This window comes from Plectropomus leopardus, chromosome 6 (genome assembly GCF_008729295.1).
Source record: "Plectropomus leopardus isolate mb chromosome 6, YSFRI_Pleo_2.0, whole genome shotgun sequence".
Lineage (NCBI taxonomy): Eukaryota > Metazoa > Chordata > Actinopteri > Perciformes > Serranidae > Plectropomus > Plectropomus leopardus.
In genome coordinates this window covers 33,454,018-33,470,483 of record NC_056468.1, presented here as the reverse complement: position 1 = coordinate 33,470,483, position 16,466 = coordinate 33,454,018, and the positions used below count along the sequence as shown (strand labels likewise).

The following is a 16,466-nucleotide window of genomic DNA, read 5'->3' as shown; positions in this document are numbered from 1 at the left end:
TAGTTTAAACATTTCCAACCTTGCAGGTACAATTTGTATTTACAAAGATGGTGTCACAAAAATCCCAGTTCTTGCACAATGTTGCTTAATGCTACAAAGAGAATCACTGACTCATTCTCTTTTCATTGTTCAGTCACTTTTTGTCTTGTTGTGTTTTTGTCCTTATTCACCTTTTTCACTCCGTCCCACACTTTTCTTCAACACTCCTGTCTCTTTTCTCGCGTGGATAACTGCTTTCTTTTTTTCAGACCACATCTGTCTGTCTCCTCCGTATTCACCCATGTTTCTGTGTTTAATCCGACAGAAAAACCACGTGTACAAGAAGTCCCTGCAGGCTCTGATCTACCCCATCTCCTGCACCACGCCACATAATTTCGAGGTTTGGACGGCCACTACGCCCACCTACTGCTATGAGTGCGAGGGTCTGCTTTGGGGTATCGCCCGGCAGGGTATGCGCTGTGCGGAGTGCGGGGTCAAAGTGCACGAGAAATGCCAAGAGCTGCTGAACGCCGACTGCCTGCAAAGTGAGTAAAATAATTAAAGCCTCTGGGAACCAAAATCACCAAAACATATTCTTTATATATAATTCAGGGTCTCACATGCATAATAAAAAGCATAAAAACGATCTAACATTTGCCTCAATCCATATTTGAAATACTGTTATTTTAGTTTTTTCACAGTTTACAGTAGCTGGGTTTATTTGGGTGTGGTTATTCTCGATCCATATCACCTAATAGTGATAAAGCTAATCAGTCAGCTGTCGGTTGATACTAATTTAACATGGAAATTTCAAAAAGGTGCACTCAGAGTGGAGTCTGGCACAAACTGGACCGTCTGTAAACTCAGAGCACGAACGGCACTCTGATTGTACCGCTCGGTTATCCACAGCTCCGCACTCTGGCAGTGTCAGAGCGACTCTGGGCGCTCTGTCCGGGGAAACGGAGCAGCAAAGCGTGAATATGTGATGAACTTAACTGTTCATTAATTCATGGAGAAACAGAACGCTACGTGGCTTCGAATAACATCTCTCTCATTTTGGTGCAGAGCGTCAGATTAGATTTCGGAGCGCAGTCAGAGTGTGAGGGCAGGAACAGATAGAGCTGCTCCACACTGACTCATTTTTGCTCCATGGCTGTCGTCGTGGAGACGAGAGACAATTGACAAAAGTGTCAATCAAAAAAAGATCTGCAGTGCCCACACAGTCTGGAGAAATTATCCTCAAAATGAGCTGTTTTAAACTCGGTTTTCTAATCGTTGAAAAAAGAGGGAGAAACCAAGACACTCTTTTATGATAAAAAACTTTATTATCAAGGTTAGTTCATGGTTTAAAAGTTAAAATACTAAATATCAACTAGCCTTGATAATAAAGCTTTTTATCATAAGAAGAGTACCTTGATTTGGTCCCTTTTTTCAGCTTTTTTCACACGTTTTTACCAAAAAGCACCTTCTTATTCCTTTGTTTGCTTGACCTGCCTAGAGAAAGCCAAAGCCCTCCTACTTTGTCTCCATCAGTTTTCTAATAGTTGTGAACATTTATTTTCACTCAGATTTTTGTTGATACTTAATGAGAAACTAAACGTTGATATTACATGTGCATTCTTACTATTTCAAGCCATGTTTTTAGGGTTTTAAAGTAGCAAAAAACTGAAGAATCATCCCATATTTTGAACCGTATACAGATTTCCCCGACCCCCTGAAAATATTTTTGAGCTTCCTCTGAACAAGTGATCTGACTGAAAAGTCTGCTAAAAGTGTCATGGCAGTCGTACAGATTGTAAGGCTTAACTTCCCTGATCAGGACTTAGCCTTTGAACTTATTGCCATTTTGCAGCTGCCTCTCAACTGTCAGATGTCAGAGCTTCCAACAGTTAAGTTGAGCTTTGCAAAGAAAAATGTCTGAGCAGAAATTTTACTGAAGGATTCGTTCACCAAAGCAGACGTCGCTCTGTGATGTAGTTTAGTTGAACTGCAGAAATGCTGCGGAGCAAGTTTGAGAGGAGTAATGCCAGAGAACCTGAGGGGTCTACGAAAATATCACAGTAATAAACCTGAAAGGAAGAACATTTCGCTCTAAGTTGTAGTTTACTCACTTTTTTCCTCTAAAACTCGTCATCCACATTTCTTTGTGTCTTCCTGTCATCCTCAGGAGCGGCTGAGAAGAGCTCCAAGACCGGGGCGGAGGACCGGACGCAGCACATCATCATGGCTATGAAGGACAGGATGAAGATCCGCGAGAGGAACAAGCCGGAGATCTTTGAGGAGATCCGGAAGGTGTTCAACATCACCAAGATGATCCACGTCCAGCACATGAAGAGCATCAAGCAGAGCGTCCTGGACGGCACCTCCAAGTGGTCGGCCAAGATCACCATCAACAGTACGTCCGATCGTTTTTTCTTAACTTTGAGACGGACAGCACGAATGGTTACCTAAATGCTCCATAGGGAACATTTTACGCTGCATTCCTAATATCATACTTTTTGTATTTACCTTTAGTGAATACTGCAGAGTATGTACTGCTGCGAGGAGTGTGCGCAGATTTGGGACATCCTAATTTCTCGTAATATTGCACCTTGAACTTTGAGCCTTTTGCTGATACGTTGTCGCAATGCACAGTTCGAGCTGTTGCTGCGGCTCAGTTGATGTATCGTATTTTACGCTGTGCAGGAGATTGTGGGTCCGGAAAGACACACAAAATCTTTTACTGGCATACTGAAAGTCGGGTTCGACAACAGTTTTCTGCGTTCAGACACCTCTCAAAAGATAGAAACCTGAGCAAATTTGAATTCTTTTCAAAACATGGGGGGACTTCAATGAGCAACTTAACTACACATGGCCCCAAAAAATCGAGAAAAATCAATAAAAAAAAAATTATCTAAGTGTAAGCAAAAAAGTAATGACCCACAAATTGCAAGAAATTAGTTGGAGGCGATGTAGAAAATGGCCTGAAAATTGGTTTTATTAAAGGGGGAAGAATTGCTGAAAATTTATGAAAATCTAGGGAAAACTGTCCATGAAAAATATATTTATAATTATTATAATTATATGTTTAAAATTATGTCACCGAAAATAAAATGTACTTTAAAAAAAAAAATGTCAGCACTTTTTTGGGGTCTTTTTCATGTTTTGTTTTTTAGATTTCTTTTTTTGCTTTATTCAGGAAATTTTCTTGTAACTTTTTAATAATTTTTCGTGAATTTTTGGGACATATGCAGTCACATTGCTCATTGCATTCTCACCACATTTTTGAAAGAAATTAAATCAATTCAAATCAGATATTTCTTAACTGAAGTGTTGGATGTTTAGATGACAGAAAGCTTTCCAAAAACGTAATGCAGTAGTCTTCACGCTTTACTTTTAATCTCTTCTGTCTCTCCGTCTTATCACTTAAAGTACTGACAAACTGAAACAGTAATGCAGACATGATTATCCAAAAACAGTTATGGAAAATAAGTCAGAGGAGAAAACTGCAAAATCACCACATTCATGAAAAATGACTGGACAGTGAGAGACAGGAAAAGCTTTTCCAACCCGTCTTTCTTTATATTTTGTCTTTCTCATCATTGCCGATGGACAGTGTCCACAAAGCTTGTAGCAACAAGACACTGAGTCTAAGTGTGTCCACACTTACATAATACGTATAACACTCGTATCTCCGTGTGAAGTCAGTCTGCAGAGTGAATTTTGGGTTATGTGGCCTTTTATTCTCACTGTCGGCTTTGGCCTCTTTGCTGAGCCTGCTGACACTTTTGTTTTGTTTTGTTTTGTTATTTTTGGATAAAGCAGTGGAGGATGAAGTGCCTAAAAGCCATACTCAAGTAGAGGTACAGATATTTTAAGAGAAAATGACTTGATTAGAGTTTAAAGTTGTTTGAGTTTGAGTATTACTTGATTAAAAGTCTTAAAGTATGTGATATTTAGTGTACATAAGTATAAAAAGTAATTTTATTTTATTAAATTTAGCTTGGTATTTAAAGCAAAAGTACCACTAAATGTTGGTAAGTAAAAAGCAAGCCACTGTATTTTGAGAATTATGAAACTGATTCCTTCTTAACATGGACACCGAAAGACTGCATGTAAAGATGGACAACATGACAGTGTAACTGTAACTTCCCCAAAGTGTAACTTTTCAATCTCAAAAAAGGTATCTGGCTGAAATATAAGTCATAAAGCCCGCCCCTCCAACTTAAAACTCAAAATACTCGCCACTAATGACGTTACAATACCTAAAATCTAAGACGATATTTAGTCTCATAGCAAGATATTGATATAATATTGATATATTTCCAATCCCTAAGTAAAAATATACATTTTATTTAGGAAATGTATTGGAGTTAAAAACTAAAGTAAAGTACAGACACTCCCAAAAAACCCTATATATTGTAGCAAATATAATCACTTTGTTAAACTACACTGGTATAGAGCAGTATTTCCAAAAAGTAAATTAATCATTATTATTCTTGCTTACTGAAAAAACGTGTTTGGGAAATGCTTTGGATAATATTTCCAAAATAAAACTGTCATTTAATGAAAGGTCAGACGGTTGTAAATTGATTATGCCAGCCACAAAACAAATTCTCCTTCTTTTCCTCTTCTTTTTATTTCAGGAGAGTTTACAATAATCAACAATCACCAATGGATGAACATATAAACATAACTGTAAAGTCTATTTTTCCATCACTAACCCCCAGCCCGATATTCCCGACTAAACCGACAAACACACGAAATAACACAGCAAAGAGTAAAACATTAAAACAAACAAACAAATAAACAATGTTTATGTTATGCATTCATTCTAAATAATAATGTGATATTAGGGATTTAAGGACATTTCTGTTGCGTCTATGGACGTTCAGAGTCAGAAATTGTCCATCATTAGTGATCTCTTAAAATTTTTCCAACAAGAAAATAAACCAACGGAAAAAATATATCCGCAGTCATGTTTTTATAGAGTTAGGCTCTCTGCAGGTGAGAAATGTGATTTTTGGTGAAAGAACATCTGAAATGTTGGAGGAGATTCATTTTTCCAAAGAAGTAAGCATTTGTTATAAAAAAAAATATGCTATAATAATTAATACTCTGCCTTTTTTATCAAATTTAAGGAATATCATCAAATAAGTAGAGGTAAGAGTTTAAATCACATCCAATTTCCAAAATGTATGAATGAATAAGCAGATTGCATTCCCCAAACAGATGCATAAATGCGCCCTATTTAGTTATGCATTAGGACAGTTTGGTGATTTATCTTTGGAGATTTTATGCATCTTTATTGGAGTTAGATATAATTTATGGATGAATTGAAAATTTGCTTTCTTCATTTTGATGCTTGTTAATGAGAAATGCAATCTTTCACAAACATTTAGACGGGTACTTTCATCTAAAACCATCTCTAAATTGTTTTTCCAATTATCTAATAACATTCAGAAAGATGCATGACCTCCTCAAAACACATTTTCATGGACATATGAACATTTTTTGATGGCGGTGGAAGGTAGAAAAGCTGTTTTTGTCGCACTTTCAAATCCCAGGAAGGTGTGGGGGAAAAGCTGGATGGTAAAACCCATCAAAAGTTTAAGCCTCTGCGCCCAAAACCTGCATAACACAGCACAGTTGATGCCAACAGCTGTGAAAACCTGCAGCTGTGAGAACGTTGTTGAGAGTCGCTGAATCAGAATGCGTCAGGTTTCTCCACATAAATACCAAAAAACAAGGAAATCTCATCAGAGTTTATTTTTTTGTCCGTCTGAACTGCGGAGAAACTTCGACTGTTTATCTGCACGCTTCAGTCATTTGAACAGACATGCGTCCCCACCTCCTTTCTCCTCCCTTTGCCAAACATGACTGCCACTGTTGCCAAAGCAACCAGACACATCACACCATATAGTGGCAGCAGTGTTGCCATGGCAGCCATCACACCTTGTCTCCGCGATCACCGGTGCTGAGCTCCATTAAACAGGAGATACAGGGACAGGCGTTCAGCAGGCGCTTTGTTTTAAATTCATTCATGGTCACGTACGCTTTGCTTTATGTTATACATTTATTTGTCAGGGACTATATACGACATTAATCTCACAAGAATCATACCAGATTTGACAAGTGTACATTAGTGTGGACAAGACTGGTTTTTAAAATAATAAATTTATTTATATAGCTCCTTTAAAAGCAGAGTTTACAAAGTGCTTTGACAAAGAAAGCAAAGCAGAAGCGAGAAGAGTTTCTTGCGGAGGCAACATAACAGTAAGAGCCAAACAATAATACCGAACTAACGCCAGTCTAAAGAGAGAAAACCCTTTTGTGGATATGGACCATAATGTCATTGTCAGCTTTCTTGTGTTGCGTTCAGGTGCCTTTAGAAACCTGAGCAAATTGGTTTAATTTATTTTGACAAGATTGAGAAAATTGGCAGTGACCAACTTGGCAAAAAATGTCCAACAAATTACAAAAAAAAAAAAAAAAAAAAAGTGCCAAAACATTTAACAAAAAATTAGTTTAAAAAAGAGGGAGGATTATAAGAAGAATATCAAAAAATGGGGAAAATCTATATTTATAATTAAACTAATTTGATATTTACAATTATGTCAGTGAAAATATAAAATACAAAAAATAAATACAGATTTTTTTTGGATCATTTTTTGTTTGTTTTTATTTATACTTTTGATTTATTTTATATTCTTTTCTTTCTTTTCAGGTAATTTTCTTGTAGATTTTTTTTAAAGTAATTTTTCTCTAACTTTTTAGACATGTCTTGTTTAGTTGCTTGTTACCTTCTCCCCATTTTTTTAAAGAAATCAAACCAATTTGCTCAGGTTTTAAAGAGAATACAGCGGGACAGCTTAGTATGAAAATATTTAATAGTTAATTGTCTCAAACATAGGTGATGAAACACTGATCCCAACGACGAGGACATAGCAACATGCAGTTTGCACAGAGTAGTTCACTTTAAATCCAGATGGCGTAGGACGCAACTGTTAAGCAATTATGTTTCTAGTAAATTTTTTAAAAAAGGCAGTATCGGTCAGGTCTGTAGTTGCTAACCTCCCTACTGTCTCTTGTTTATTCTCCTCCGGTGGTTTATTAATGATGTCGGTAATAGGAATTGTTAAATAATCTTTGACATTTTCATGGGTCCCCAACTGCATTTTTCACTTTTCTGCTGATCAAGGTCAGACTGCATACTGACTGATATCACATAATGGATTTTTGATAAGCAACTAAAAGATTTTGAGAAATGTGTCGGGCTAGATTCAAATGTTTGATGTAAAAGTTTTGTAAAGAACTTTGGTAAAGTTGTCTCTCTTCAAATGTGGCTAATGATAAATGAGATAAAACCCTGACATTATTTGTATATTTGTCTTTAGCCAGCCGTCTATAAATTATTCAGGTCGTTTGAAATTCTCCCATTTTTGCTTTTTCATCACACAGTTTTTCATTTTTGCATAAATCAATCATTTCCCCATCTAAAATACATTCAGACACACTTTCAACTCAAAGTCAGTTTTGTATTTAAGCCAAGTTGTGATTGGACTTGATGGTGGACTGACAGGAGACGCTCCACCGAGAGCTCTTTGAAGAATCCATTGATGTCATTAGGGAACATCTGAACCAATTAATATTCAAAACTCCCCATTAGCTCAGATAAAATGCATCAGTCAGACGCTGAGTGAACAGTCACCACAGATATTACAGGGACTGAGGAGGGTTGAGACTGAGTCTGAAGTGCACAGGACTCCTGTTTCCAAATTACAAAAAGTTTTCGTTTTTGTGTTTTATGGCTCTTACCTGTATGTTTGAGTGCACAAAGGCAAGCATGTAAGTTTGTATCTACACAGCAGCGATCTGATATTATCTTTAAAACATTTTAAGCTATAGATGCACTGATCCGATACACCAGAATGATTTTGGGGCCGATGCGGACCTCATCAAATATTATAACTGAACCAATGGATTTTATATAGTGTATTTGATAGGGACAATGCAAATTAACAACAAACCAGCTTCAGCCTGTTACAAACAAGCTGTAGTAACTGATGTTTCACAGCTGTTGCTGGTTTGCAGCTCCTGTCCACAGTTTGGCTTTTAGTAAAGAAAAAGAAGAAGATATCAAGGTTACATTGCAGTAACATGCATACAGTAACATTTATGATAAAAAGAAGACAAGTTTAATATTTACTTTAAGATTACATAAAATTACAGCATACAGTTACAGTAAAAAAGAAAAGAAGGAAAAGACACAAATATCAAGGTTAGGTTAAAATAGTTAAAAATGTTCACATCCCACATTTGTCAAAAGCCAACCTTTAACACTTTTGTTACATCTGCATGAAATACAGTTTTTTGGGGTGATTTTAAAATTTCACTTTTTACTGGCTGACTCAGACCCCTGACCTTGTGCTGCCTAAAAAATTGGTTCCACACATTTTCGTAGGCAGGCGGCAGCCTCCGAAGCTTAAAATAATGTATAAAGCAGAAGTGCCATGTAGTGCCCAATAATAAAGATTTTTCTGAAAATGTAATACAATGGACACTTAATTTGATCAAAAATGATACAAAATCCAGTAATGTAATACAATTTCCTGACTGATATTGTAATATTTTTTATAATGCACATATCTTGTTAAATTAGTGAGAATTAATTACATTTTAGGTGTCTTTTTTTCCCCAAACTGATAACCATGCCCAAATCAACCCAGCTTCAGGAAAATAAAGGTGAAAAAACTTAAATGACAATATTTCAATTGTCATTTAAGTTCAATTAGTAAGAATTTACACAATTTTAGGTGGTTTTTTTTGTTGTTTTTTTGTTGTTGTTTTTTTTCAAAACTGATAACCATGCCTAAATCAACCCAGCTTCAGGAAAAAAAAGTGAAAAAAATCAAATTACAAAACCAAATTTGGATTGAGGCTAATGTCTGATAATTTTTAGATAATTTTTAATGCTTTTTATTATGCATCTAAGACCCTAAATTCTACATTCAGAAAGTCTTTGGTGATTTAGATTCGCAGAGCTTTTAAGCACTGCAGTGTGGAAAATGAAAAAAATTCAGTGTAGAATAGTTCTTTTATTTTTGGCAGAGGAGTAACCTCCCTCACGCTCTTCTTGGTTTAAAATCTGTAACCTGAAGTTAACCTTCTTTAGCCTAACACACTCCTGTGGCACATTTTCTAATCAAGCCCAAATTCATCTCGACACTCAGCAACTTTCTTTCAGTCAAACAACCTGTTGTTGACCTTCCATCTCAAAGAAATGTCTCCAGACTCGTCTCATAAGACTTAAATCTCCTTCAATCAAAGCGGCTTTCTGTAGCTTGGATACAGTGGGAGCCAGACAGACGCTCTTCGAGGCATTTTTGTTGATGCCGTTTGAGCCGAAGAGTCAAAGAAACGGCTTCGTCTTTCTTTTTTGCTGCTTTGTTATCTTGACAGAGATGCACTGAAACAATATGCAGAACACAAAGGGTAAATATGCATGTCGGCCTGTGTAACCGTGCGTACTCTCTGCGGTGACAGATGTTTCGCCACTGGCAGCCGGGTCACATCTTTTCTCAAAGTCCTCTCTGACTACTTGTTGCACACAACAGCAAAACACTGGCTGACAACAGTTATTGAAGTAATTCGGCGAGAAATGTTGTTACCCAACATCTGCCCGTGAGTCACGAGTGTTGTGTTACGAGGCATCGCTGTGTGGGTGATATCTTGTGTTTTGGTGTGTGTGTGTGTGTGTGTGTGTGTGTGTGTGTGTGTGTGTGCGTGTGTGTGAATGAGACAGAAAAATGATGTAGGTGTTTGTTGTTCTTATGCAATTTTCATAGCCATTCTCTTTGTGTTTCTCTCTTTCTCTGTGTGTGTGTGTGTGTGTGTGTGTGTGTGTGCGTGTGCGTGTGCGTGTGAATGAGACAGAAAAATGATGTAGGTGTTTGTTGTTCTTATGCAATTTTCATAGCCATTCTCTGTGTGTTGTGTGTGTGTGTGTGTGTTATCAGTCGTCAGTGCGCAGGGTCTCCAGGCCAAGGACAGGACGGGCTCCAGCGACCCGTATGTCACCATTCAAGTTGGGAAGACCAAGAAGAGGACAAAGACCATCTACGGCAACCTGAACCCAGTCTGGGAGGAAAAGTTCAGCTTGTAAGTTCTGCTTGTTTTTTTTTTTTTTGGTTGTGAAGCTCAGCTGGAGCTCTCTGAGGTCCGGCAAAGTGCAGAAAACAGTGTCGCCACCGCCATCACCCTGCAGCGGTGGAAGAAGGTTTCAGATGCTCTACCTTAAGGTCCTGCCACTTCTCCCACTTCTTTTGCTTAATTTGTATGTGTGTGTGTGTGTGTGTGTGTGTGTGTGTGTGTGTGTGTGTGTGTGTGTGTGTGTGAGTGTTCAGACTGACATTTACCTCAGTCTTTAGCCAGCTTAATTGCACCAGCTTTCATATATATTCATATATATATATATATATATATATATCATAATGAGAATAATAAACTTTAGATATAAAGTGCTTTTTAAAACAAAGTGACAAATTTCTTCACATTTGAACCGGGATATTAAACAATGCAGGATTTAGGCAAATAAAATCAGGCAATTTTAGAAAAAAAAAAAGAAGGGGCACCTGGTAGCTCACCTGGCACCCCATGTACTAAACTCTGTTCCTGCCACCATAAAAATGTATTCATACTATTCATTTGAAGTAATCCAAGTATCCTGAAGTCCCGACATGGCAAGTTGTTTTTGAAAAATGTTACTGATGTCATGTTTTTAGCCTTGTTGTAGCTTGTAGCTCCTAGTGTGGGAGTTTCGTTCACGTACGTGTGCAAGACCAAAGGAGAGCTCATGGTATCTGCACACCAGTGTCTTTGTAAGAAGAAATGGTCCACTGTACTCTGCACATGATTGGCTTACCCTGACATTCTTACTCCAAACCTAACCAATCCAATTAACAAAGGCAACAAGTGTTAGCCAATGACAGGGAGAGGAGGGCGGGTAATTCTTCACTATCCTTGGATTCACATATTTGCTCATGGCGAGCTCTCTTTGTCCCAGGTTTTCTATTGTTTCTGGGATGATGGGACATTTTTAGCCTCAAATTCTGCCCAAAATTGATTGAAAAACATCGGCCACTGTCATCGGGGAGTCACATATTATTTGCATATAGTCCAGTGGAAGCAAACAAGGCAAATATCTGCCGATAACGATGTGCAGCCAATATACCGGTGCATCCCTAGTAAGCACATTTTGAATCGTTGAAGCGTTGGGTATCTTAATCTCTAACCACGCTTAATGAAGGTAGACATGGCCAGGTTTTAGCCAAGACATTTAATGTTTTCCCCCTTGCAGATTAACAAAACAGTGCTCACTGGGTCGTCCCCACTTACTGATAATAATACGCTCAGTTTTTAAAGCACGTTTGAACATATGTTCATTTACTCCGGGCGTTCAGACCTTACACCTTCGCCGTCTGCGCCAACGCTCACACATTTGTTAAATCACAACACGCCGCCCACCTGTCCTCTGTCTCCACAGCGAGTGTCACAACTCGTCGGATCGTATCAAGCTGCGGGTTTGGGACGAGGACGATGACATCAAGTCTCGAGTGAAGCAGCGTCTGAAGAGGGAGTCCGACGACTTCTTGGGTCAGAGCATCATCGAGGTCCGGACTCTGAGCGGAGAGATGGACGTCTGGTACAACCTGGGTATGTAGTCACTCAGAGCCATGGGACACATTTTGTGTGTGTGTGTGTGTGTGTGTGTGTGTGTGTGTGTGTGTGTGTGTGTGTGTGTGTGTGTGTGTGTGTGTGTAATTGGTTTTTATGTGTTTGTTTGTGTTTCGGAGTGTTGGTTTTCTCATTAGTACAGCAGTTGGTGCACCCACTGTTGTGGTTGTCGTCTTAAATGCGAAGTTCAACTTAAGTTCAACTCTGAGTGATGTATGACTGCAGAGTAATTGTGTGTTTGTGTGTGTGTGTGTGTGTGTGTGTGTGTGTGTGTGTGTGTGTGTGTGTGTGTGTGTGTGTGTGTTGTGTGTGTGCTCGCACTTGCAGAGAAGAGAACAGACAAGTCGGCGGGTGTCTGGTGCCATTCGTCTTCAGATCAGTGTGGAGATCGAGGGAGAGGAGAAGGTGGCACCCTACCACGTACAATACACGTGCCTTCATGAGGTAACACACACACACACACACACACACACACACACACACCACACACACACACACACACAATCACAAACACACACAGAACTTATCATGGGGAAACTGACAACAGGCTTTCAGGAATAAGTTGAAGGAGGAAGCCTGGGAGTCTTGCTCTGCTTTTATCTGTCACTAACACACACACACACACACACACACCCATACACACACACACACACCCCCACGCACACACACAAACACTCACACACACACGCACGCACACACACAAACACTAATGCTTTCCTGTAGATTCCACAGAGTCAGCAGCACTCCCAGATCAAAACATTTTAATTTCTTAGCCTATGAAAGTGTCAAAAGATCGTTACAAATTCAGATGTGTCATTTTGTCAGACCACCTAGAGCTACATGATATGCAGCAATGTTGTTTTATTTTTTATTATTGCACTATTGTTGTGTAGTGCAAGAGAGAAAATCAACAAATTTGACATTTCTCAGTTGGGAAGAAAGTTATGTTAACACCCAATAGTGAGATATAAAGTTTAACTACTTGTTGTCTAAAACTTTTTTTTTCTTTTAGGAACATGTTCCACTACTCGACAGACGTGGAGGGAGGCGGCGTGGTGAAGATCCCAGTGGCTCATGGAGACGACGCTTGGAAAGTTTACTTTGATGAGGTGCAGCAGGACATCGTGGACGAGTTCGCCATGCGCTACGGAATCGAGTCCATATACCAGGCCATGACGTAAGCTCAGTGTTAAAATGTGTGTGTGTGTGTTTGTGTGTGTTTGTGTGTGCGTGCGTGTGTGTACATGAATATGCAAGTACGCGGGCACTCAAGTTCTCAATGATGTCAGATGATTGTGTGCATGTGTGGGTTAATCAAATCAGGAAATACTTGACATTAGTGTGTTTGTGTGTAGCATTTATAGGCCTCTGTGTGTGTGTGTGTGTGTGTGTGTGTGTGTGTGTGTGTGTGTTGATGTGATGAGAGGTGGGCGGGGTTGTCATGATCTATAAACAGCATGCAAATTAGTTTATCACATCTAATGAGAAAAGATGACCTGTCACCTCAGAGATTTCCCAGCTGTTTGATTGGATGATTATAGGCAGGTGGAGACTCAGTGAGCACACACACACACACACACACACACACACACACACACACACACACACACAAACACACATGCACAGTAACACACTTGCACACACTGGTTTAATTACATTAATAATATTGTAATTTGGCCTTAAAGAGAGGACAGAGCGGGTCTGTGTGTTTGTTTTGTGTGATAAAGACAAACACATAATCATAATCATACTGGGAATCATTGAGTAAATTGAGGTTGTGAGCAGAAATGGCTCCAACTGTGTCCCAGTGGAAATGAGGAAATGAGCCAATCAATAACACAACCAAATGAAAATGGCGAATGAAATACACAGATGCACTGTGGCCTTATAAAGCCTCACATATCATTGAAAGCTCACTGAAAAAAAAACTATATTTTCATTTATTGACTGAAACAAACTGTTCATACTTGTGATTTTATGTCTCCTCTCAGGTTTCTTCTATTTCACGCTCTTGTCCTTGTGCTCTTAGATTGATACTTTTAATTAGTGCACAGTTTTGCAGCCTAAAATTCATAATTCAACATGAATAGTTTTTGAGACGGGGGTCAATTTGCGAGCAGTGGTAGACGTGACTGACAGCTGCGTTACAGAACTCCTCGGCTCTGATTGGATGTTTTCCTTCACACGGCCATTAGAGGAAGCAAGAAGAATATGATTTTTTTCACAGATTATCTGTTTCATTGTGACTATAGCGACAGTTTCAGCAAATATGACAAAAAAAGTTATGTTGTGTAAAAGTTACCAACTTCAGCTTTAACAATACATTTAACTGGCAAAACCTCCAGGGGAAAAGATTTATTGTCCTTGTCCTCACAACTGCTCATTTCTGCACAGTGGTCTGTGCACACCCAGCTGATAATAGCCAGAGATGGCCATTATTGCTGCAACAATGTCCATTATGGCATCCGGCTGAATTTAAAAAATAGTGTCCAGAAGACAGGGACAAATGTCATGAAAGTAGAGGTAAAAGTATACAACACAAAAACAAGTACTACACATCCTAAAACTCTGTCAGTGTCTTGTTGTGTCTTAATTACATAATTGCACACTGAAAAAAGAAGTCCTTTGGATCTACTTGATTTATTGTGTACTTTGGTCCCACGTGAGCACAATGTGGACAACTGACATCATTTCCCCCTTTTTCTGAAGGAGTTATTGCCGGTCAGACCAGATGTTTTGGAGTTTTTTTGTTTGTGTGAGGTATTAACCCTTTGAAACCTTGACGACATCAGTTTTTTTTTGTGCTACTTTCAGGCGCCTTTCACAAGAATTTAAACCCTCAAAAAACAAAACGGATTGGTTTTGTTTCTTTTGAGAACATAGGTAAAAAAAGGAAATGACCAACTTGGTCAAAAAATGTCCCACAGACTGCAAGAAATTTTAGTTAAACATTTGTGTCAAAAAAACGGGAGAGAGGAATATTAGAAAATAATCCAAAAATAGGGGTAAATGTCCAGAAAACTATATTTCTAACTATAATGAAGTTATGTTGCAGAAAAAAATATATAATAAAAAATATATAAAATAAATAAGTATTTAAGGTATTTTTCTTGTTTGTTTTTTTTTTTGTTTGTTGTTTTTTTTTCTTGGCAATATCTTGTTTTGTTTTTGAGAAAAATCACACTTTGTTCACAACAATTTGTTCATGTTCAAAGGGCAAAGTAAATAAATCCTGTCCAGGGTACCTGATTTTGAGCCATGAACTCAACTTGATTTCTTACTGTTAATGTTATTCACGGGAATTATGTAACTTTAAAGCAATTTTATTATTTTATAAACACAAGGACACAAAGAACACATTTGAATTCACAAAAATGACCTTTATTTGAGTAAATGCACTGTTTAATGTTAAAAATGTGATCGATATAACAGTAATATAAACTCTTGGTGGTAGGAAAAAAAGGCTACGCTTGAACACCGGCGTTCAACAGTTTCTATTTAATTTCCATTTAATTAATTTTTGTTTCCCTCTCTCTGTCTCCAATTATACCCAACCCTTTCCTCCCACAATCCATCCCATCCTGCATCCTCCTCCTCCGCAACTTATTTCATCCATCCTCTTTCCGATCTCTCTCTGGCCTCTTCATGTCCTCCTCACAACCCCCCCTCTGCTTCTGTCTCCACCTGCCTCGACATCACAACCTGCTCTCCACTTTCTCCACATCTCTTTCACCTTTTTTTTACCCTCTTACTACTTTTAAACCATCAATCTCTCCTCCCAAACCTTGATAACCTTCCCTTTCTCTCACCGCTCTCCTTTCCTTTCCTCCTCAGTCATTTCTCTTGCCTGTCCTCTAAGTACATGCTGTCAGGGGTGCCCGCAGTGATGAGCACCCTGCTGGCCAACATCAATGCCTTCTACGCCCACCCGACCGCCTCCACCAACGTCTCATCTCCGGCTAGATTTGCAGCCTCCAACTTCGGGGTAAGTGACCGCCGGACGAAATAAAATAAACACAGATAAACACTTTTCAACATAAGCCGACCGGGCGAAACCATTTGGCAGTATGTTTGTGAAGCTTTGCCTGCATGGATTCGGTGCAGATGTGGCTTTCAGGCGATGTTATGAGGATTATTGGCAACAGTGGAAGCTTTCAACATCAGCAGGTGCTTAGATTTAAAAAAACAAACTGTTTATACTTGTATTTTTATGGCTCCTGTCAAGTGTCTGCAGGCTCATGCTTTTATCATTGTTAGGGCACAATTTTGCACCCTAAAATTCTTAATTATGAGTGGAAATGGCCAAAAAAAATCTTGAAATATCGGAGTAAAGATAGTTTTTATCGTTGGCAAAGATGGAAAGGTTGTTATATAAATGAAAAGTAAATGCCGCGAAGTGCGTTCATGACATCTGCTTATTGCAAAGCCTCACCTCAACTTGGCCTTAATCAAAGTCTAAAAATGATCAGTTTTGTCACACTACAAGTGAAAGTTTATAGACTGAAGGCCAAAAAAGACATTTCACTGTGCCACTGCAGCAAAGCTGATCAAAATATACATGTTAATCGAAATAATTGACCAACTGACTCTTACTGAAGACAGCTGAAATGTTTTTCAGGTCTTCCTCTAGCTCTGTAGCCGCCATACAGATAACCCCTTAATGCTTCTGTTGTAGAGAAGCAGTCTGTGATACATGATATGATTTTAAAGCAGGGAAACTACAATTTGAAGAATATCAGCTGTGGTATTTAGTGTGCTCCAAACCTTCCAAC

The 16,466-nt window shown here is 38.6% G+C and overlaps 1 protein-coding gene across 1 annotated transcript in view; it reads left to right on the top strand.

Annotated features, from left to right (window-relative positions):
• Positions 1–16,466, top strand: part of LOC121944715 (protein unc-13 homolog B-like) — a 190,629-nt gene that overhangs the window by 141,798 nt on the left and 32,365 nt on the right. Inside the window, 8 exon segments of the mRNA XM_042488604.1 lie at positions 305–524; positions 2,147–2,374; positions 9,978–10,119; positions 11,504–11,673; positions 12,022–12,044; positions 12,046–12,138; positions 12,708–12,871; positions 15,529–15,679. Coding sequence (XP_042344538.1) covers positions 305–524; positions 2,147–2,374; positions 9,978–10,119; positions 11,504–11,673; positions 12,022–12,044; positions 12,046–12,138; positions 12,708–12,871; positions 15,529–15,679 — 1,191 coding nt within the window.